At 30.5% G+C, this 24925-nt stretch overlaps 1 protein-coding gene across 1 annotated transcript in view; it reads left to right on the forward strand.

Moving 5' to 3' along the window:
- The window catches only part of LOC127708507 (uncharacterized), a 107697-nt gene that overhangs the window by 16813 nt on the left and 65959 nt on the right, over positions 1-24925 (forward strand). Inside the window, exons 8-37 of the mRNA XM_052213398.1 lie at positions 132-340; positions 811-935; positions 2333-2510; positions 3007-3140; positions 3465-3619; positions 4100-4276; positions 4967-5199; positions 5608-5738; positions 6208-6314; positions 6673-6855; positions 7656-7879; positions 9550-9692; positions 10238-10362; positions 10730-10918; positions 11543-11772; positions 12173-12336; positions 13053-13189; positions 13661-13858; positions 14414-14622; positions 15139-15275; positions 15983-16107; positions 17002-17187; positions 17597-17811; positions 18746-18912; positions 19509-19627; positions 20008-20214; positions 20923-21128; positions 22162-23017; positions 23707-23907; positions 24326-24543. Of these exons, the coding sequence (XP_052069358.1) occupies positions 132-340; positions 811-935; positions 2333-2510; positions 3007-3140; positions 3465-3619; positions 4100-4276; positions 4967-5199; positions 5608-5738; positions 6208-6314; positions 6673-6855; positions 7656-7879; positions 9550-9692; positions 10238-10362; positions 10730-10918; positions 11543-11772; positions 12173-12336; positions 13053-13189; positions 13661-13858; positions 14414-14622; positions 15139-15275; positions 15983-16107; positions 17002-17187; positions 17597-17811; positions 18746-18912; positions 19509-19627; positions 20008-20214; positions 20923-21128; positions 22162-23017; positions 23707-23907; positions 24326-24543 (5888 nt within the window). The remainder of the gene's footprint in view (positions 1-131; positions 341-810; positions 936-2332; positions 2511-3006; positions 3141-3464; positions 3620-4099; positions 4277-4966; positions 5200-5607; positions 5739-6207; positions 6315-6672; positions 6856-7655; positions 7880-9549; positions 9693-10237; positions 10363-10729; positions 10919-11542; positions 11773-12172; positions 12337-13052; positions 13190-13660; positions 13859-14413; positions 14623-15138; positions 15276-15982; positions 16108-17001; positions 17188-17596; positions 17812-18745; positions 18913-19508; positions 19628-20007; positions 20215-20922; positions 21129-22161; positions 23018-23706; positions 23908-24325; positions 24544-24925) is intronic.

Below are 24925 nucleotides of genomic sequence, written 5' to 3' on the forward strand. Positions count from 1 at the left end.
TCATATTCTTATTTTAAAAGGGCACATTAAAATCTTCACTACAGAATTTGAAGGATGGATAATATATAAATTCTGTAGTGAATTAGACCAAGTTCATGGTAGATGACTAATTATTTTACCTTCTTCAACAGGCAAAGTCTTTCACAGCATTATCCATGGACTATGAGTTGGCGGATGCGTTAGATGACATAGCTACCATGATTGATTTGTTGTCTGGGACATCAGGTTTAAGTTCTTTTTTTGGTTCAATGTCAGATATACAGAATATGAAAAACATGTTAAAAAACATCCCTATGTACTTGGATACATTGACCAAGATGGGAAAACTAGACACAAGGAGGTAATAATTTTAATACTGTTTGTAAAGCTTATTAATATTTTGTAAAAAAAAATCATTCTGCAATAAGGCATTCATGCCTTCTCTAGGAAGTTTAGCAAAAAGATGGACTAAAAGTTTCATTGGGAGCTGTCAATAATCGAGGGGGGTATCCAGGATTTTGGAAAGGGAGGGCTCAATTCCAGAAAATTGAATGTACACCACCAAGCTGAGGGAGCTGAAAACAATTTTGGACAATTTTATGCTATAGAATTGTAAAAATTGTGAGAAACATGAGAATTTTTTTTTTTTGTGATTGGAAGGGGGTTCAGTTCATTAAGATATTTTGAGAAAGGGGTCAGAAATCTTTTCACCTTTCTAGTCTTGTATTTATATAGATTCAAAATCGATATTTACATTTCTGCCTAACAGATGCATAACTTTTCAAATTTTATTTGCTTTGTTAAACTGTTTATTAAACCTTTAATGCTTAGTTTTGATGATTTGCTGTCTTGGGTGGAACCACTTGTAAAGAGGTACAGTTCAGACCTGACAGGATGGAATCAAACTGTGGCCATGTTCCAACATTTTAAGCAGATTACAGATGCTGTTGGGTCAGGTATGGCATCATTATTTTAGACATTTGTATGGTCCATACACAGGAAATAATGTTGTTTTTCATATTTACGACTTGCACATATTCTTAACTTAAATTTAGTCATATTCATCACACTTTCATTAACTTAAAATAATGTTAAAGCACTGAAAACATGATTTTTCAAGTTTTATTGCCGTAAGATGAAATAATAAAAAATCTCAAAGTAAATTAGATAAATATATTTTGTATCATATGATATAGTAAATTTGAAGAAAAATGTATGTTCTTTACATAGTTGCACATATAAGAAATTTCTTTGCATTTTTCTCAGCAACTATAAATCGGAGGTGCTTGATATTTGAGACCAAGCTTCCTATTGGTTAGCTTTATCATATGACACATCTTCAGATCTGTCACTTTTGTACTTCCTGTTTACCACATACTATAAATAATGAGATAAAAATTGATTGTGAAGAGACAACTAATCTGCATCATTCTTTACATTGATGCATATATGTAAGAATATCAGAAATTTTTGTTGCTTTTTTTCTGCAACAACTAGTAAACATATCTTGTTTTTTGGTACCAAACTTCCTATTGGTCAAATGTACAGTTTGACATATTTTCAGATCTATTTTAATATCAACCTCCTGTTTGCCTGTTACATGTTTTTATTGCGGATTTTTCTAAGACACTACAAATCCTAACATCTTGATATTTGGAACCAAGTTTGATATTGATATGTTAAACCATGTGTTTTTTTACTTTTTTTTTTTGTCTGATTCCACATCTGTTTGGTAATTGTACTTCAGTTCACTAAAAAGGAAGAGCAAGGGTATGAATTTACTGTTACTGTGAGTTCGTTTATTTTCGTGGGTATTAATTTTCGTGGATTGAGGAAAAATTGTAGATTCATTGATATTTGAATCCATGGTTTTGCCATAATCTGTTAACAAGCCTATTGAAAGTTTATTCCTTGTTAATGTGTTACATAACACTACAGGGAGATAACTCTGTAAAAATCAGCTGAAGGTTTTAATCACGTTCTATTGTTAAGGAAATATTAAGCTTCTCAATGATCAAAATTAGTGTTTGTCAAACTGCTATATATCCAATGAAATTTTTCTGATAAAGTGTGTGGTGCAAGGTTTTTGAAATTTTTATATTTTTGTCAAAGGGTCAAAGTAAATATTTTGTCAAAATTTTATGAAAATTAAACGAGCCAAATTAATTTTTTGGTACCACCTTAAACATTTAAATTTGTGGTTTATTTATACCCACAAAATCAAGGAAAATTGGTATCTGATGAATAATAATGAATCCACAGAAGGGAACATAAGTTCACACTAAATTTGTTTACACTATTGCTACTGATGTCTGGATAAAGTTTCTTGAAGACTTGTACCAATTTATTTTAGGTACAGATGCCAACTGGACAGCATTATTCAGTAATGGTATGGGTCTGTTAAATAGTCTAAACTCTAACAATACAGATACAACAGTGCTGACACAACTAATGAATTTACAATCGATACCAGATTTGACCAATCTGACAATGGCATTATTCTCAGGTGATGTGACAGCTCTCTCTCAATTGTAAGTATAATTTTAGAAAGGATTTACAGTTAAGATATTCAGAATATTCCAGGCATTAATTGTGAAAAGGAAAGATCAGTCATTTATGAATTTTCCATATAGTTATAGAGTAGAAATAACATTTACCTACAGCCTAATAAAAGGAGGGAATTGGAATTATTCCATGTACCAAGTTATCTTAATGTCTTATTTTTGCAATGTTGTATGCAAGTTAAGAAGTGAACTTTTCTTGGTTACATCTACATGCTCAAAAAGTACATTACAAAATAACCCTCAAAATTTGAAAAAGCACTTCATTTTGAAAAAGTCTAAGAATTGTCACTTTACTTTTTTGTCAAAAATAGTTGCCAGAAATGTTTTATGTTTTTTATACCTCTTGGTCTTCCCAGGCTGAGGTATCTATATGCATTACAACAGCAGATAGTTAATTAGTCAGTTTTAAATGGATCCAACTATTCTGAAATAAAAATTTAGAGTTTTTTTCTCACCAAAATAGGACAACAACATCTTCAATGACCTCTTTACAACAGATGATATCATCCATGATTGGAGAGACAACAATGCAGTCAATGTTAGGAATAGCTGATACATTTGTTGATATGGCTATGTTAACAGTAGACTATTTAAAAGGTAACAATCCATTTGTAATAGTTTATATTTTAGAGTGCATTTATGAATTGTGAATTTAAATGAAATGTCCATGTATGCCAGACTCTCTGGATGGTCTTACTCTTGGCAGTCTTGCCAAGTGTCGTCTGCTTGGCTGTATGGAATGTTTAAGCAGCTCTGTAAAACTTGGTTAAACTCATACCACTTTTATGAGGGTTTGGAAGGGGTTTACTAAATAGAGAACAATGGCAAAAAAGTGCAGAATAAAGGGCAATAAAAATACAGAATATAGAAAATTAGGCCAAAAAATAAAGATTAGAAAATAATGTTTACCTTTAATTGTAGATTCCAACAGATTTATAACTAATATGATGAAAGATGATTCATCTGTTATTAATGCTGTGGAGAAACTGACCAGTTATGGACCCAATGTTACAATGGAAGTCATGTACAGAATGTTACAAATAGATAATGTTATGGTGAGTTTTAGCTCGATCCAGGTTACAGAATAGAAAATAAAAAATAAAAAACAGAGAATAATGGGCAAAAGAAATATAGAACGAGAGAAAAAAAAGGACCAAAAAATAAAGAATAAGGAATAATGGGGGGCGAAAATATTGAATAAAGGAAAATGAGCCAAAATATATAGATTAGAGAAAAATGATCTTAAAAATTAAAGAATTCAGATCTATATACAACACACTTTTGGCTCTTCAAACCAAAAATGAAATCATCTTTGGAAGCATTTCTTTACATAAAGTATTTCTTTTTCTTCCAAGATTAGCCTAAAAATTATATAAAAGGTTATTTTACAAATCAAAGCATAGTTTGTCAAACGTGAAATTTTCTTCCATCAAATGAAAATGATAACTAAATTTAAAGTATCAGGAATTGATATTTATGAGTTAATAGATAATACGGAAACAAAAATAGAATGACACAAATACAAACAAACAGAAAATATTGTATTGTTTTTTCAGTCACTTTATAATAGTACTAACAGTTACGTGTCAGTGTGCCATGGTGTTATGAAGAATGTTAAGAACATTAATGAAACAACTAGATTCATGTTAGATAGTGTACTGTGTATTGATGACATCAGTACAGCAATCAGCCAAATGGTGGCAGCATTTGATACACAAACATTCCAAAAACAGGTACTTGAGTCTTAAAATTTAGTATGGTTGACTTAAATTTTCCAGTATGTACGGACATGACGGAGGATATACTTGATGATATATCTTTTTAGAATAAAGAAAATTGATAATTGATACTGTAAGATTCATTTATTTTTGTGTTTACCAATTTTTTTGGATTGAGGAAAAATTGTATTTTCATGGATATTTGATATCATGATTTTTGCCAGAGTCTGCATGCAAGCCGATAGAAAATTGCTCTTTGTTTACCATTACCCATGAAATAAATGAAAATTGGTATCGGATATGGAATAATAATGAATCCACAGTACAATTTTGGAGAATAAGCAAGATTATAGAATTTTTAGAATATAAAGAAAATTAATTATTGATCCATAAAATTATGTTTGATTGCTGATTGAAGATATGTTTTACACATAAAAATTTCAGAACTCCCATGTTTTGAAAGAAAAAGATTTAATTGTAGATTTGATTGTAATTAATAAAACTTTATCATATTCAGTCAGGAAGACCTCATTGAAGTAAAAACAAAATAAATATTGTATTCAACTGCATTTCTAAACTTTTTCACAGTTTGATAAAATAGAAATTTCATACATTTATCCCTTGAAAATTATGAGGTTAGACAAGAAAAATATGAAGGGACCATGTAAAAATATTTTGTAAAGGAAATTTGATGTCCTTTTCCAGATGGAGACTCATTTAATGAAGATGGATAATTTACTGAGTATGACAACTGTACCATCAGAACTAAAACTAGATGATGTATATAAAAAAGTAGAAAATTTGACAACAGAACTTAGTATTTTTATGAACATGTCATTATGGTTTGGTGATATTACATCAGCGACAGGAATAGATACAAATACAGAGGAATGGAAGAAAGTGTCTTACAAAGTTTCTGATATGATGAGTCAAATTAGGTAGTATTTTATATTCAGGTACATTTTGAAATGGAAAAAACTGAAGGTTACATTTAGCTAACTCCTTTTAATCTTAAACAACTGTTGATGTGTTTTAAATCATTTATGAAATAACAGCAGAAAAATTGACAGACCATGAAACAATACAAATGTATATCTTACATGTTAATAGTAAATTGAGACACTAATTGTGATGTACAGACAGACAAAGTGCAAAGCTATAGTATCCTTCTGTTTTGTCAGTCAGAGAATAAAAATTAGAAGAAAAATACTCTTTCAGGGTTGCCTTCAAATTGCTTTTATATATAAATGATCATAAATGCAAAGAAAAATATGTAAAGCTAGATGTTCAAACCCAAGGAAAAAGATATCTATCACCAAATAAAACATATATCTTGTAAAATGTAGTTGGCCAGTAGTGATTGTGACAGTAGGACCAATGATTGAAGAAACAGAGATGTGGAAATCTATGGAACCAACGATTAGAACTGTAAACACATTTATGGAGTCCAGTGTAAAACAGATGGAACAATTGAATGGTAAGAATAGACTCGAATTGCTACAATTACTTTTTAGTTATGACATCAAATATTTTAATTTAAATTGTGATGCAATTTTTTGTAGGAACTTGTGTGGTTTTAAAGTATGGCTGACAAATTTGCATACAGGTGTAAATAGGTCTATTGTCATAACCATAACTTTATGATGCTTTTCCATGTGTCTTTTAAATAAATATCAAAGTTTTGGTTTTCATATCCATTACTGTAAATTGCGAAACTAATGCATCATTTATCGTTGCGAATCCTTGACCACTGGCAAAAATGTGAAATCTTATTAATTGGATTGCAAAAATTTCATGAAAGAAAAACTGAATTTATAATATTTCCAGTCAGTAAACATAAATGTTGTCATGAGCATTTTTGTCTGGACTGCTATTCTTGTAAAGGCCCCTAAGTGATCCTATTACTGGAACTTAACGTGTTGAAATATATTGTTTTATTGTTTCAGATGCCTCTAGTTCTATGTCAAAGATGAATGAAATGCTTAATTATGCCATGAAATATTCTCCTGAACTTGCACAAGGACTCTTTGATATGATGAAAAACCCAGATATGGTAAGAAACACCTTGTTATATCTGCATGTACAAACATTACCAGTGGCCTGTTTTAAAGCAACATTATAATAAAACAAAACAAAAATAATAATTAGAACTCTTTGACCACTAGGTTAAAAATGATATTGCATTAAAAAAGGAGTATATTGTACAAAAAACAAAATAAAATGGCACCATAGTTTGTAATGGATGTTTTTTTTATTGAAAAAAAAAAAAATTATATTCAAAATCACATAAAAAAATACCAGTTAAAAGTTCCTATGAAATAAAATAAATGTGCTGAAATTTTATTTTCTAAAAAGAATTAAAAAAAAAAGATAAGATGAGGTCCTCCAAATAATGTCTGCTATTATTTTAGATGAATGCTGCCTTTTCCAGTAAAGACATGGCAGATTTTTGTCAGAAACAGATTTTGTTGAACATGTCCATGCCTTCGTATGTTCCTGTCACTGATATTAACAACATGATGTGTACTACTAACTGGACAGAAGTAATAATTGAAATGACAGCAATGTATGATATGACTGGTGCAATCAAAAAGGTGGGTCAGAAAAAGTTCAAAAATGTACCAGTAGTCTTAAATCCCTACTTGTGTATTGGTGTTTTGTAATGTAAAAAGTATAAATGATGGTTTGATAAATATAGATTCTACCACTGCATCGAGTGTAATACGATATTTATCCACTCGAGACCGTTAAATTTTCAAATTTAAAACGCAAGGCTTGCCGAGCGTTTTAAATATTTAAAATTTAACTGTCGAGAGTGGATAAATATCGTATTACACGAGATTTGGTGGTGGAATCTGTTTCTCTAATGATTTTCAAACAATATGCAGGCAAACTTATTCCTTCTTTTCAAATGATCTGCAAAAAGATGTGTTCTTTCTATGTGACGTCATCAGGCATGGTCGCCTTTTTTCATGCCGTCACAATAGGAAATTCAGAGGAAAGCAAGAAAATTCGACGTCATAATGGGATTTTAACCAATGAAGAACTGAGATCATATGAACCACACGTTGATTAAATTTTTTATACAATGGGTGCAGAAAGGGATAAATTGACGAAGAATTAGAGAAAAAAGTTTATCATCCAATGCAACGTTAGAAAAATTGGAAATTTCTTTAGTTCTCAGTTATAGATAATTGATATAAATAAGATTTAATTAGAGTCGGCATGGTAAACATAACAAAGACATAACATAAGCTCTACTGAGGGATTATTTGATTGAATTTAAGTCTTGTCTTTATGCCCTTGTCTTTAAAGACAGGGCACAGCTAAAGAGACCATATAAAATAGGCACTACTGAATCCAAATCAATCTGTTATTCTTTAAATTATTTTAGATGATGTCTGCAATGATGGATAATAGTACACAGTCATCTCCCTTTGATTGGACAGGCATGGTGAAAAATGTGGATAAGATGATCACAATTTACAGCAGTCCTACACCACTAATGGAGGGAAATCCAATTGTCACTATAATGTCAATGAATATGTCTGTATTACAAGAGACTATGAAAGTCGTTATGAATAACCTTCAAGAAATGAATGTACAAAATGTAACTGCGTAAGTTTTAAACCAAGAATACATTTATTTAATAATATAGTTATCTTGTATGAAAAAATAAAAATATTATACTGCTGCAATGTTACCTCTTAAAATGCTCCTAGCAACACTCAAGCAATATTTAGTTAAGGAGGTTTACTGATCTTGTTTTTTAGGCAACGGAGGGGGCATTTACCCTTGACCGTCTGTCTTTCCGTCTTTCTGTCCCTCCCATTTTTGTTTCTGCACTCTAACTTAAGTTTGCTTCATGCAAATTTTATGAAACTCATACACAATGCTAAGAACCAAAACTAGCAGACAAGAGTTTGAATTTGGGCAGTGAGTCACTTACTATTCTAGAGTTATGCACATTTTTAACTTGGAAAATTGTAAAGCTTTAGCGGGGGCATTCCTGTCCTCAGACACATTCTTCTTTTATTACTTAAAAAAATGGTCAGATATTTGGAATCCTATTGTTTTATCCAAGTAGTGCCATTAAAAATTTTGCAAGGTCATATTAACTACTTTTCTTTCATAATTCTATCACACATAGTTTATAATGCCATTTTGAAAATCTTATAAAATGCTTGTTATTTTTTTCATAGTTTTTGAAAGAAAAAAGGTGCCAATGTTAAATGTATAAAAATCATTTCCAGCCAAATTTTCAATGGCTTGTATCTAAAAAAAAAAAGAACACAGACCATTCTTTTTTTTCTGCTTTTTTAGTTCCGTTGTTTATACAGTATCAATTTATAACAATCTTTCAAAAATCTTGTTATTTTGAAACAGAGCAGCAAACATCCTTAATAAACAATATGGTTTATAATAAAAGAAGTGCAGGTGTTGACCAATTTTTCTAGCAACTCGTCAGTTTAGTTTGAATTTTATTTAGAGGTCAGGTAATACAATTTGTGTTGGTCTGGTGAATTAGGTTGTCTTGGGTGAAATTAGCTCTAATCAGCTTTTGAAATAGACAAACAAGTTCTACAATTAGATGCAACTTCTAAATTTTATTTATACAGATATATCCATTTTGTATAAATCGTGGCAGTAATTAAGTGATTAGAAAGAGTTTAGAAGAGGACAATCAAGGATTCACTTGTACATACTGCCAAATTTTAAATGATATAGATCAAGCATTATGAGTTATAATCATGGCCATTTGGAAAAAATTGAGGCCATCCTGAAATGGCAGTGTGATGGGAGCTTTAGCTCTGTGTTCAAGGTCTCACTGTGACTTTGAGATGAAGAACAGCAATAAAAGCACAGTTCCTTTGTTTGTCCTTAGTTTGGTCTATTGGGGGTAGGGATTTTGTGTCGTTAATTATGAATTGATACTTTCATTTCTAATCAGATTGTCTTCAGCTTAAATATATTAGGGAAAAAGTGTATGAAGTACAATTTAAAATCCCAAGAATAACTTGGGGAAAAAAAAACATATATCAATGAAACACAGATTGAATTTCTTTTCAATATTTTGCTGGAAGATCCAATTGATAACCCACACCATACATCAAAATCAATATAAGTCCTACTCTTTTATATTCAATGATAACTACTTTTGTTCTTTTCTGTATATAAATTATTGTGGCTTAAAACAATACATTACATGAATATCTGTTGAAGCTTTCTTCTAAAAAAAATGCTGTCATACATGCATTTTATTGTGAAATTATATCTTTTATTTGTAGTTTAACATCCATGAGCCTTTCTATGATGGAACAATTAGATATGACCATGTCCTCTAACAACATGTGGAGATTGATGAAAGTTTACTTAGATGTCTGGAACAGCTATGTTTTATTGGCAAATAAACAGTTAGAAAGTCCACAGTGTAAGTTAAGCATTCATTTTTGTGTCTACCAACTTTTCTAGTTTGAGAAAAAGATGTTTTATAATACTAGAACTTATGATTTTGGAGTATACTCTTATAAATAGACATACTTATCTTTCTTTCCACTTTAAAATCTGCTAGAAAAATTTATAACTTAATGGTCAATTTTAAAAGAAAAACCTGCTATATACTGTAGTATAGATTCATTACTATAAACCAAATTATTTTCAGGGATCTTTTTTTGCTTCAGCTCTATCTAGGAGACTTCCTTGCAATTTATTTCAGTGATTATTTAATTTTCATAGCATATTTACACGAGGAAAGATTTAAGTTTGACATATATGTGACAAGTTATAATCTTTTTATATTTGTTTTTCTTCTCTGGAAAGTCTGGCAAAAATAAGTCAATTTGCAAAAATTAGTTGGTTTACAGTACAATTCCTTGGAAAATGACATTGAATATTGACTTATTTACAAGTGCTACATTTTCTAAGAAAGTAAATTATAATAACTAAATTTTATACTATATTTTTTTCTTATTTCAGTGATTGTTGATATGGTTTTCCTGGCCAATATATCATCTACATTTGCTGAATTTATACAAAAATCTTCTGCTACAATTCCTGGTTTACTGGAGGCTTTGAAAAATACAACTGTTGATGTCACACAAGTATATACTTTTTTTCTATTTTTATCTTATATTGGAAGCAGATTATGTTTAATACTGTGGATTCTTTATACCTCCACTTTTATGATATATGCGTATTTAGCGATAGGTTTGTCCGTCTGTTCTTCTGTTCATCTGTTTGTCCATCTCTTCTTCTTTCTGTTATACTTTTGTATCTGCTTGTTCCTGAATCGTTTGACAGAATTTTGTGAAACTTTCACAAAATCTTATTTGGATGATGTTCTTACATTGCACCTCCTAACAAACACAAATCAGTTAAAATCAATATCTAAACACTACTTTAAATTTGTTTTGTGAAGTCATTATCAATATCGGTAAAATGAATTTCATTATTTTCCTTGTATTTCAGTTCTTTAAAGTATTAATGGATGGTGATTGGTCAAAGATATGTCAAGGTACAAAAATAACAGAACTGCTCACATCATCTAATACAGATCTTGCTAAGTTTGAAGATGAGCTTTGTAAGATGAACTGGACGAAAATATTAATTGAGCTTGGAGAAAATCAAGATGTTAATGTACAGCTATTTACAGAAAAGGTAATCACTGTGGCAAAATGCCTTTCCATATACAGAAAAGGTACACCATTGTTGCAAAATACCTTTCGATATATGGAAAAGGTAAATTATTTTGGCAAAATACCTTTTCATATATTGAAAAGGTAAATCATTATGGCAAATGGTTGATATTCAGAAAATTAAATTAAAAATACAAAAATAACCTAGTAATAATATTCATTATTAATTTGCTATCATTTTAAAGAAAAAGTTCATGGCACATTTTTATGAAAGAGGATGGAGCATGCTTCCAGGATAAATATATGATCTATGAAAAGTGATGTTTTATTTAAGAGAGCTAATGCCAATTTTCTTTTAAATTTTTTTCTCAGAATAAACGTATTTACACTTTTGGTATTTAGCTATATTTTGCCTCCGAATGACCTTAGATCTACTCTGAATCACCTTTTGACGTCAGGCGACAATCACTTTGTAATTGTGACGTCAAATGTTTTGAATTATGAAGTCAAAATTTACGGGAACCTGTGTGATTTTACGTAATGGTGGACAAATTTGCATACAAGTGTAAATACGTCTATTTTAGCCATTTTAGAATTTTGAACTTTTCATTCTATGTTGTAATTTTTCTTATATATTTATTTTTAGATCACTAATTTAGTCATAATGGATTGGAACAATGTGACCAATATTGACCTTGACTGGAATGCTATTGAGAAGAACACTGGGAGAATGTTTGAACTACTAATGACAGTCAATGTAGATAGTCTAATGTCCTGGGACAAATTATTTACACAGTTTGATTTACAGAAATCTAATACGAGTTGGAATGACTTTATATCTGTTTTCACTATGACTAAAGATTTAGATGTGAAAAAGTAAGTAGCAGTTGATATTATCAAGCAGATACATCAATTGAACCAAGTTTCAGAGGGTATAAATTTTGTGAATATAATCGTCATGAATCTGACTACCATGACTTTGTTGTCCAATGGATTTTTTTGCTTATTTGACCTTGTAAGTTAATTGAACCATAAAATATGTATGATACCATCATTCTTCATCTGTATTTTCATTGAATGTACAGGTATTAATTTTTGAGAATTTACATAGGTGGAATGGACTTTTTTTTGCAAGCAATATAGATAAAGGTCAGAAAAAAGTTGGTAATTTATAAAAGAAATGATATGCCATATTTCACTTGGAAATTGATAATTACCAACTGATATTAATCAACTTATGGGTTGACATATTATTATAATTTTCTTTACCTTTCAGTTTGATGAATATTTTTGATGGATTAAATGCAGTGGGAACATCTTTGATCAATATGAATCTCAATAGTACAGCATCTGCCATGGAGGCCAATATAGTGCAGTCCATGCTCTATCAACAACTCCATATCTATAAATTTATAGTCATACAACTCAAGTATTTTAATGGTAAGTTTGCTTCTCTGAAGGGAGATATAGGGAAAAATCATTTTCTTTTTTCAAATTGCTTCTTTTTGGAAGAAAAAGGAGAAAATTTATGATTTTTTTTTTATGGTTTTTGTTACTTTCTCATCGGCCTATTTTTTACATTTGTTTTTATTCATAACCAGCCAAAAAAGTCAGAACGGTTATAAATGATAATTCAACTGGTACCTGTTGTAGATCTGTTAATTGAATAACTAATTTATATTTGTCATGATTTTTATCGCATAGACTATTATTGGGACCCTTCTAATAATTGCATTTAGCATTTCAGAATTTAGGTATCTAACAATATTCTATGAGGGGAATTCACTTATACTTTTAAGTAAGCATCTTTATTTTTTTAGTCCTGTTAGCTATATAGTATTGCCCCCTGATTTTTAAATATGTCCATTTACATTTAATTTAGCCTTTTGATTTTAATTTTTTCCAAAAACATATATAGATATAAGAAGATGTGGTATGAGTGCCAATGAGACAACTCTCCATCCAAGTCAAAATTTATAAAAGTAAACCATTATAGGTCAAAGTATGGTCTTCAACACGGAGCATTGGCTCACACCGAACAGCAAGCTATCAAGAGCCCCAAAAATTATATATGCCTTCCAACACCTGAGTTTTTTCCTATGCACCTGTTAACATAGAACAAACAGAAATTTTAAATTAGATTAATTTATTTTCAGATACAAGACATGTTGATTTAAGACAATATTTTAATTCTGAGGAAGTTAATAAATTATTAGACACAATAGCATTTTCTCCAGAGGTCACCACTGTAGCTTTATTGACGCTGGTAGACACATTGCAGGATCCCAATAAGGTGAGAGAGATACCACCAATCTTTAAAAAAAAAAAAAATTCAATAATTTCTCCTTTATAATTTTCATACATGGATATTTTTCTCTTGGGTTTGTGCTGAACCATTGTTAATGGTTAACTGCCAAATCAACATAAATAGGCTATTTCGTACAAATTATGGTTATAGAGGTAATGCTAATGTTTAAATTGGATATTCTTAAATGGGTAATTAAAAGCTATTCATAAAGGTTTTTAGATATTTAAAAAGTTTCTTTATAATCAAACAGAAGGCTTTATCTTACACCAAAAAGCATGGCAGCATGAACAGATTCCTAACCTGGCTATTTTGACATTCTGTAAGTGCTTTTCAAATTTAAATTTCAGTAGAAAATGTACACTTAATTAAATGTTTTGCAATAAAAAATGACAAATAAAAGAGCAATCATATAACATACTCATGAAAAAACTAATGAACTATTTATCAATTTTTCAGGTCAACAAAGTATTGAATTCTTGGGAGGAAATGTGTTCTGATCTGTCAGTTTTTAAGTCAGTTATTTCAATCCCTGCTAATACAAGTGTAGACCCTGCTGATCTGCAAACCAAAATATGTGGGGTTTACATTAATTACACCAAGTTGTATGAGGAATTGGTTGCTGGTATTGATGGTTTACCAGAACTCATTGAAGCTGTAAGTTTATTAATACTAAGGAAGTTTAGTATGAATGAAAATTACTCTTTTTAGATATCTTGCGTCCAAGTGCTTTTATGGATTTATTTTTATCAAGAATACTCAACCCAAAATATTTGAAAACCAGAGCTGTATAAATACATAGAAATGTTTGGAGATGTATGACCACAAGGAACCTAAGTACGAAGTATACAGATTTGACGTTTTTAGATAGGATCAATCGACATAGATTATATACTAAAATGGATTATTTTCACAGAGTTATGATTTCACGATTTCCTTAGCCAAACCTGTTAGTGAAGTTTTATTTTTGTGTTTTTCCTGATCTCTTGTTCCGATTTTTAAAGTTAATATTTACACGAGGGGATATTTTTGACAATTCCTGTTTTAATCTTTCAAAATTATCGAAAATAAACCACTCGATAAAATTTCCTATTTTACCATAAGTTAGGAGATTTGAAAAAAAATTCATCACAGTAAATTATTTATTGATTCTTTTGTATCTTGTGTCTGTGGGGAAAAATCAAGCTTTACTACTTTTTTTTTTAATTTCAGTTAACTAAAATGAATGGTTCCGCTGTACCAACAGAATTTTGGAAGATTTACGAGACTTATAATGAGCTGTTGATGGACATGGTTACCAACCCACCTAATATAAGTATCAGTGACAGCAATGCATGGCTAATGGAGTCACAATATACCAAGACGTGGGAAGATTTTGTGTCTAGGGTAACTGATGGATTTAAGCCAGAAAATTATATGAGGCAAGTTTTGGTTGCAGTCGATTTATTGTTTATTTATGAATAAAATGAGTTTTTTCTTCTTTGAATGTGTATTAAAAAATGTTATAAACATTCTATTAAAGATGAAGCAATTATTCAAATGAATCTGCTATTTTTTCATCTGCAAACAATACAGTTGATATTGCTTATCAATGGAAATTCTTTATAAATAGTCATATTTTGCAAGTGATGCCATTACATTTTGTCAAAATTTGATTTTTTCTTCAAAATTTGAATACATGACTTACATGCAAGTGCAGATTTGGAAATTTAAATGTTGAAACAAAATTTTCACTTAAAAAGTGTTAAATATATATAAAAAAAAACTATATTTATGCACAATAGCTATTCTTTGTTATTTATTAGGTTTTTTTTTTAAATTTGAAGATATATATAAAATATAGTACCACATAAATTCTTCAACATGCATGGTTTTCTTTGTTGTTTTTTTTAAAGTTTACCATCTGTTATCCTACAAATATAAATTTCTTTCTTTAGGACACTGACCAGTTTTTCACAACAGTCACAAGAAGCTGCCTTGAGTAGTTTGGCTTCTGTCCCAGAATTCAATGCTATTTTGAACTATGTCAGTGTATATATGAAAGTCATATTAAACAGATTCAACCAAAGTACTAGTAAGTTGAACCACATGCTAATTTAGTTTTGATTTTTAAATGCTACCCTTAGCAAGAAAGACAACAACCCATTACAATGGTAAGCTTCTGACACTAAAATTTATATAGTTTACTAAGAATCCTGAAAATGTTTGTACCAGTCATCTGTCAAGAGCAGAAATTTGACATAGTTAAGGATGCATCTTGTTAATTAAACAACTTCAATATGTAGCAATTTGAATCTTATATCCAATTTTATAAAACTGCCTTGCTTACTTGGGTGCTGAAGGGCTTGTGTATGATTCCTGGCCTGGTCAAACCAAATACTTTGAAATTGGTATATACTGCTTCTCTGCTAAGCAGGCTGCAATAAGTAGTAAGAGCAATGACTGGTCAACCTGGAGTCTGAATAATGTGTCCTAGAAGGGTAACATGTCTTCCTGCGGACTGTTAACTGCAAATTAGCACATTAAAAATCAGGCTCAGTGTGTCGGTCTAGTACAAAGCAGGATTCATTTTTATATCTCTATGTTCTCTTCCTAAATATGCATTTAATTTACCACTGGACATTAAACAACCATCCATCAATCCAATTTTATAAACATTACATATGCATATTTTCTATAATGAGTTGTACAATCATTAGCTTTGCAATATGTAGAATTAACAAAAATAATTAGAAATTTATTAGAACATTATGAATTTGTAACATTCCGAAGTGATTTCAGGTGTAGATGACTTCACCTCCTTATTTGACGGTTATCCTGAGATGGAGAAAGTTACATCATTAATGGATGATTTACCACAGTTATATCAAGTCTGGGTGTTTAACAGTATTTATCATTCTGATAAGGTAGGTGATGAACTTGAAGCATCATTTTCCTCTTGTATGTATTTTAAAATATAAACTATGTATTATATTAAGAAGTGATTAATATATAGAGATAAATACACAAAGCAAAAAAATTGTATGGAGACATTTTGTTTTGGAAATTTTATGTTGATTAGTTACAAGAATCTTTTTAAAATGGTCTCACAAAGAGTGGGTGGCGCATATTCGCCTTGGACACATTTTCGCTGTTTTGCTATTTTTTCTGTAAAATTTGTGTGCCTTTACCCAATACTTGCCTAAAAAGATGGTAAAGGCTGTATGTAATGTTACAACTGTTGATATTCCTCTTTACCCCATTTCCAAGGTTATTCGCATATATTGAGAAATACGCAGGTGTTTTTAAATGATTTTGGCAATTATGTAAGATTTATATGGCAATCATGCGCAGTCTTAAAGTAAATATTTGTGAGAAAAATCGTATAGGAATGATCTCTCATGCTAATTCATGTAATTGCAAACATTTGTTTTTATAATATTCCAAGATAATGAGGATGGTCATATCATACATTGCGGCGAAAATGTGTCCCCCATAGTACACAAACAACTTGATTTCCTCTTGAGTTTGCGTTCGTTTTTAGAACAATTAACCAATGTTTTGAAGATAATTTCTTTATCAAACATTTTTTTCATATAGTTAAATTTCTGAAACCTTCATAAAAAGTTCCAAATATTCGAATGTAGGTCAGATGTAAGTGGAAATGAACGAATTATGCGGCGAATATGGGTCTCTCACTCTATGTTACATTGAAATAAAACAATCAGAAAGCAGTTATTAGATTTTGATTTCCCTTTTTTGTTTTTAATTTTGACATCTTTTTTTGTTTTTGGATTTTGACATCTCTTTTTCGTTTTTAGATATCAAGCTTACTGGTAAATTTACAGAGCTGGGACCAGTTCTGTGATATGACTGATCCCCTGTTTGATGTTCCAGGATCCAACTTCAGTATATCTGGATTCAAATCTGCCCTGTGTAATCTCAACTTGACCAAACTTATGATAGAAGCTACTGAATATAATGCAGTACCTGAAATAGAACAATTGGTAAGATTTATTTATTTTTACAGGTACAAAAGTACAGAGGTTTTTCTACATTCATTGTGATCTAAAGATGTTTTTTTTTGTTGTATTATTTTTTTTGGGGGGAGAGGGGTGGGGTTGATGTGTTATTGATGTATACTGCACCTATCATTTGTCCATATTTAACACTATTAGTTGGACAGTAAATTTTTTGTTTATACTGCTGCATGATGGGAAATTCACAGATTTTTTAACAGCAAAAATCAAACAATTTTTAAAAAAGTATGCGATTGGAATATATATTGCTTTTTTGAATTATCAGATATATATTTAAAATTTTACATTTGTTTTTGTTTTTGATTTGCTGATGGCAGATAAATTCTGTCTGTTTTAATTCAGAATTTCAATACTGATTGTAACTTTTTTGTTTCAGTTTTCAAACACCAGTGGCTCACCAAACATCGTTAACACTACAGAACTTGTTGCACAGTTTAATCAATTTTCGAACTTTTTGATGGGATATATAGAAAAGACAACAAATGCTGGTCTTGGAAATTACACACTACCAAAGTTCTTAAACATGCAGTACTGGATTGATGCATCTGAACTTTTGAATTCTGTAATAAGTGATCCTGCAAGACTTCTTCAGTAAGTATATTGTTGAATGAACTAAATTTTGAATTATAGCAAAACCCTGCCATCTGTTAACAAATTTTTACACAAGGGTAAAATCTATTGAGATTGTGACAACAGTAAACAACATTCAAATTATGTTTAGAAAGAATTAACTATAAAATGTTAAACTATTTTCATTACAATGTGCCAGCTTTATAATACATACTTTCTTTTTCCATTGGCTAAAATATTTCACCAGATTTTAGTTAGAATGATGGAACTAATCGTACTTCAATCTGAAAAATATTTTGATTTATTTGTAATCTGAAAGGTCGTTCATCTTGTGCATTAGACATGTTAGAACAGTAACATAAAATTGAGAATGGAAATGGGGAATGTGTCAAAGAGACAACAACCCGACCATAGAGCAGACAACAGCCGAAGGCCACCAATGGGTCTTCAATGCAGCGAGAAACTCCCGCACCCGGAGGCGTCCTTCAGCTGGCCCCTAAACAAATATGTATACTAGTTCAGTGATAATGGACGTCATACTAAACTCCAAATTATACACAAGAAACTAAAATTAAAAATGATACAAGACTAACAAAGGTCAGAGGCTCCTGACTTGGGACAGGCTCAAAAATGCGGCGGGGTTAAACATGTTTTTTGAGATCTCAACCCTCCCCCTATACCTCTAGCCAATGTAGAAAAAACATGTATTTTATTTGTGTTGGGAGGGGAGGGGGGATTTTAAAGAAAGAATTTATTTTGTTATGTCATCCGGGCTGTTCCATTTGAACATAAAGGAAGGGAAGGCACTTTTATAAATGGGGTAACCATCTATAGGCAATTTTAGAATTTCTCTTAGATTTTCACTGTACAAAAACACCAACCAATAGTAGGTGAGACTTTGAAGTGCCTGCCTTTGCTCCCATGTGTTATCATTTAAATCTCACTTTTTCTTCAGATTGTCTACATCTTTACCCAGGGTATTTCAGTCAACCAGCAATGCAACAGATCTGCAGGGACTAATAAAAACAATGATAGACAGTGATCCAACATTTAGACAATCCATACAGTCATATAAAGCTTTCTACACAATCTTCCAACATTTTATCAGTAGGATAGAAAATAGTGAGTTTATTCATAGATATTATCGGCGCTTTACAGCAAATATACTATAATGTGCACAAAGAACAATTGAATTAAGATTTATTGTGAAAGGATCTGTTGTAATACTTAATGTGTAAGATTAAAGCAGATAGATTCTTACAGACAAAGAAAATAATAAATCATGGATACAGGAAAAATAACCCCAAAGCAAAATTAAAAGTTTCTAGGCATAGAGAGAAAAACTTGTTTAAATTCCGATGTTCCAGATGAGTTAATTTCATACTGCACTTAAGTGTTTTCTTTTTGTATATAAAAATAAGAGGATGTGGTATAATTGCAAATGAGACAACTCTCCTCCAGAGACCAAATGACATAGAAGGTTAGCAACTATAGGTCACCGTACGGCCTTCAACAATGAGCAAAACCCATACTGCATAGCATGTTATAAAAGTTATCTTGAAAATATTTCAGAGACAGTTTTTTCTGACCAGATATATCAGAACATGAAGCAGTCCTTTATCTACTTGTTTAAATGGGTTTTTATTAATTAGCTGTCATAGAATTGTAAAGTAAAAAAACAAAAATGATCTACATCCATTGTGAATTTATCTTTTCAGAGACAGTGATAACTATGGAAGATTTGTTTGGTAATGCTACAGAAATTATCAAACTCTGGGAATTGTTTATCAGACCAGGTGTTTTGGAAACTGTCTTAAATTCTGTCAACACTCCTCAGGTAACATATAATAAACTAGAAAACTTAACTGAAGGATAAGGTACATTTTTAGAGCCCTTTGTTGTTCTTTATATACACAGAGTATCTTGCAACTAAGACTATCATTGCTCTTGAATTATAAAACATTAAAAAGTAAAGTAACAAAAATACCGAACTCTAAGGAAAATTCAAAACGGAAAGTCATTTATCAAATGGCAAAATCAAAAACTCAAACTTATCAAACGAATGGAAAACAACTGTCATATTCCTGACTTGGACACACTATTTTCTTTAAAATTGGCTTCCATTAAAAAACAAAAATGAAAAATTTGCATACAGTTGCATGTTTTACTTAAAAAAACTGATTTTTTAATAATACATTCACATATCACCTATTTCAGATGACATCACTGTTTGCCAATGATAATATCACAGCAGTTATGATGTCACTGTGTTATACTGGGAACTTTTCACATTACTTCACAGTTCCAAGTTATGTCAGTTTGGACATAGAACAACTAAAAACAGACTTCTGTGCATTAGATCTTATGAAAGTAGCTTCAGAAATTATGAAGGAAATGGAATCTGTTGATTCTGCTATTACTGAGGTAAGTTCTTCCTGTTCATTTTTGGGTGTGGTTTAATAGAACACTTTCTATACATTTTAACTGTGTCATGATCATCAGGTTTATATTGAGTAAGCAATAGTGTCTCTTTTAACTTTTATCATTGATTTGAGAAAGTCCCAAATTCTTATTAAATGGTGATAAGTGACATGCACAGGGAGATGTTTTTTAACTACCATCTTTTTTTGTGTTGTCAGGTTTACTGTTTCATTGCTGTTTACCCCACATTTCCATTTATTTATACCTCCTTCGTAAGACTACTTGAGGCCTCATTTCTAATCCAAAAGATATATTGGTTTCTCAAATTGTATTATTGATAGAAAATGATTTAATATTTCGCCCCCCAAAAAGGACTTTAACCTCCTTTCCTAACTAACAAAATATAGTAGGATTAGGAAGCAAAAAAAAAAAAATACTTTCAGCATATTTAGTGTATTAATAAAATAAAAAACAATACACAAATAAATTTACCCCTGCAGACATAGCTTGGGGGATATATAGAAATCAGTCTGTCAATCCGTCTTTCTTTTAACTGAAATAAATTTAAAGCAATTATTTAATTTCTCACAAACATTTTGTGAAATTATTTGCTATGAGTAGAAATCTTAGCCCTTTTTTCTATCAAACCAAGCTTATCATTTTATATTTGTTGCACATATGTCAAGGCATTTGATTAAAATATTATTTCAGGCATTCAGTAATACAACTGAGATTGGTTGGGATATCATTTCCAAGTTCTTAGGCATTGATCAAACCCTGACCAATCAGATGACAGCTCTTATAGAACATCCACCTATGTTGGAGTTGCCTACCACTTGGATGAATGAATCTTATTGGATGAATCTGCTTGCACAGTATACACAGAACAGACAGGATCAACAGGATATTGCTGCAGAGTAATTATTTGTTTATTCATAGAAATTTTAAAAAAAATATCCTTTAGTAACATTATCAGTCAGGGGCGTTACTTAAACAAGTTATTTTTTTAAGTTACTTATATAAGTAATTTTTGTTTTTAAAAATAATAAAATTACTTAATAGAGTTATTTTAAATTTCAATAGAAGCATAGACTAAATGTAGTTTTCATGAATTTTTACATCATTTTATATCATAAAATAAAGAATTTATTAGATTTGAGAGGAGTATAGAGATAAAGGGTTACTTTAAAAATAATGACAAAAATATTACTTGAATAAGTTATTTTATACATTTTTGAAAAAAATAGTAATAACACTTATTGAAGGAACATATGTAATTGATTTTGGTTACAAGTTATAAATAACTTCAAGTCTTAATTAATTCACAAGTATCTATCTATTTATATCAGTCTACCTTCAAGATTTTGGTGGAAAATGATAATTTAATAGTCCCATGAGACCAATCTTTGACCCAGAAGCGTCAGTATGAAAGATAAGTGCGTCAGAAAGTTAATTAGTGTTTCAGAAGGATTAGATTTTATATTTCATGGGAAAAATAACCAGATGACTGTGAAAATTTGTTAAAGCTACTAAAATCTGTATAATTGGACACCTATAAAAATAATATTCAGAAAAGTTACTTATATAAGTAATATTTAAAATAGCCTCGTTTTCAACATTACTTGAATATGTAATTTTAATTGTTACTTATTTAAGTAATGCCCCTGACTGATTATGCAACAGATTTTATATTGATCAGTAAACATGTTAATTTGATAAGCAAATTTACATGAAGGCTTAACCTTCAAAATTATTTTTTCAAAATATTGAATTTCTTAGAACTTGAAGTTGGGAAAAGGATTTAAATGTGTAGTATTCATGTTTTATGTACTGATGAGCATTATTTGCTCAAAGTAATAAAAGAATTGAAAAAAATTGAAAATGTCAAAATTTAATAATTTTACTGCTACTTTTAAAAATGATATAGAGAATATATTTTTCAATTTTCAGGCTTCTTACTTTCATGAATTCTCTACAGCCAATGTTAACTGAAGAGCCATTCTTATCCATGGGACATATTATGGACACCTATTTGCAACTGCTATTAGATAATCTTCAAGCAGTTAATTCAACTACATTAACTTTAGATAATATGTTCAGGTCCATTCCAGCTCTATCTGACATTTATACTACTCTAAAAATAAATGATAGCATCTTGAATGAACTCTTTATGTCACCTATGAAGAATCCAGAGGAATTTTTGAAACTGATGTCACTATCGGACCCATACAAATACTTCTGTGAAGATGAAAAGCACTGGCATATTATATTTGTTGTGAATGCTGATACGCCTAGTAAAATTTGCTCTGGAAATTCTTCTGAAATTTTAGAAGAATTGATGAATAAATTGAAGATTTCAGACTACATGAGTGCCATGCAAAATTCTTCAGTTTTACCAGACTGGACGAATATCATAAAAAATTCTATGAAATTGTCAGACGTTATTATGCAAATGATTTCATCCGATAACACAAAATTTGACCTTTCTAAAACATTGACAACTTTATCATCATATAATAATACTGACTTTTTATGGAATTATTTATCTTTGTTTTCCCAATTGGGTACACAAGTGAACAACACTAGTTCTGAAATTTGGGGTGAACTTGATTCAATCTTTAAAAATATGCAGTTGGCAACACAGTTGACAAACATTATTATGGATAAGATTTTGAAACCAGGAGGTAAAATTGATTTTGGTGCCATTGTAACGAATACCAGTGTTGTAACAGCTCTGTTAAATTCCATTGACTTAAGTTCTGATTCTGTGAACGGATTATTTAATGGATATCTTAGGGCAGACAAGGTATGTACATTAAAACAGTATTTCTGAAATTACTAAAAGAAAATGAATAAAAGAAAGATGAAAGGTGTACACCAATGAGACAGCAACCATTAAGAATGCTTTCAGAATTAAGTTTGTTTACATGTATTGAAAGGTTCATTGAATTTTTATGCCCCACCTACTATAGTAGAGGGGCATTATTTTTTCAGGTCTGTGCATCCATTCGTACATTTGTCCGTCTGTCCTGCTTCAAGTTAAAGTTTTTGGTCAAGGTAGTTTTTGATGAAGTAGAATTCCAATCAACTTGAAACTTAGTACACATGTTCCCTATGATATGATCTTCTAATTTTAATGCCAAATTAGAGTTTTGACCACAATTTCACGGTCCACTGAACATAGAAAATGATGGGGCATCCGTGTACTAAGGACACCTTCTTGTTATCTTTTAAAATAGAAGCAAAAGATACCAAAATTTTATTAAAACTAATTAGTCGAAAACAAAGTGACAATCAAAACACAAACAACAGTATACAAAGGAACAAATAGAAAACTAAAGACTGAGCAACATATTAATTCATATGAAAGGAAAAAGACTTGGAAGATGCACAAAATAAGGTGACAAAAAAAGGATGCTTATTAGGTAAGAGTGGTCAATGGAAGAGTTAAATGTAAATGAAAACAAAGCTGATAATTCTTGTGTTTATTTTCAGATCAGCCAGTTTTTAAGCATTTTAGGAGATGGTACTGCTTTAGAATCCTTCCTGTGTGATGAACAACAATGGCATGACATATTTGATTTCCCTCCGTCTTTAAACCTGTCAGAAATAATTACACCTTTATGCCAGAACAACAATACTGATGTCTTAGTAATGTTGTCAGGACAATTGGAGCTACAGACAATTTTACCACTGGTAAGATGGAAGAATAGTTCCATACTGAATAAAACACACTTTCCATTAAATCACTTACTTTTTATACAGCTTTAGAAATTAAATAAAACTTTGAAATTTAATTTGTTCTACTTTGAAATCAGATTTAAATCACTATGAAATTTAACTTGAATTACTTTGAAATTTGATTTAAACTTCTTTGATCTATGGTATATATATTGATAGACAGATTGATCAAAAAATTATGATTTGGTCCATATCAGTTTAATACTTTTATATAGCAGATTTTCTTTTAGATTTAACAATCTGACCATAGTGCATGAGCAATCATCCAAACAAACTTGGAAAGCAAACTAACCAAACTTTTTTTTATCATTCTGTTGTAGAACAGCTGTAAAAAATTCAGTATATATAATATACTTTATATTCCTAATTTCAGATTGCAAACCAGAGTGCACCATTTAATATACAGACCTTTTCTGCTGATATCGAAAAATTAACAGCTAACTTGATGAAGTTGTTCGATGTTACAACTGTTGATTTTAGTGGTGTTGACCTTGATAAAATATTTAATGTCAACATGACAGCATTAATGACAGCACTTCAGACAGAATCAGAAAAACTACAGGGTCCATATCCAGATATGTATACCAAACTGTAAGTGTAATGTTTTTTCTGATTGGTTACAGCTTATAAGCTTAAGTGTATACAAAGCTCTGATTGGTTACAGCTGATATACTTGAATGTGTGCAAGAAAAATGAAATTCGGTTTCTTCTTTGCTAGGTTAACCATAAAGTTTATTCACTACCCGATGAAAGGGTAATAAAAGTTACTTATAGCAAAACAAATTATGGAACAGGAAACAAAAGATGACTTTTTAACATTTTTGACCACTTAGTTTCTATATATACAACAGCTAATAAAGGATTCAGTTGATTGTCACTCTGTGCTTTGACATTTATAGTTCATTGGTTAAATCTAACTCTTTGCTGGCTGTGCTGGTATGCCAGTTGTAAGTATGAAATGTACAACTGATGC

This window comes from Mytilus californianus, unplaced genomic scaffold, assembly GCF_021869535.1.
Source record: "Mytilus californianus isolate M0D057914Y unplaced genomic scaffold, xbMytCali1.0.p SCAF_7, whole genome shotgun sequence".
Taxonomy (NCBI): Eukaryota; Metazoa; Mollusca; class Bivalvia; order Mytilida; family Mytilidae; genus Mytilus; species Mytilus californianus.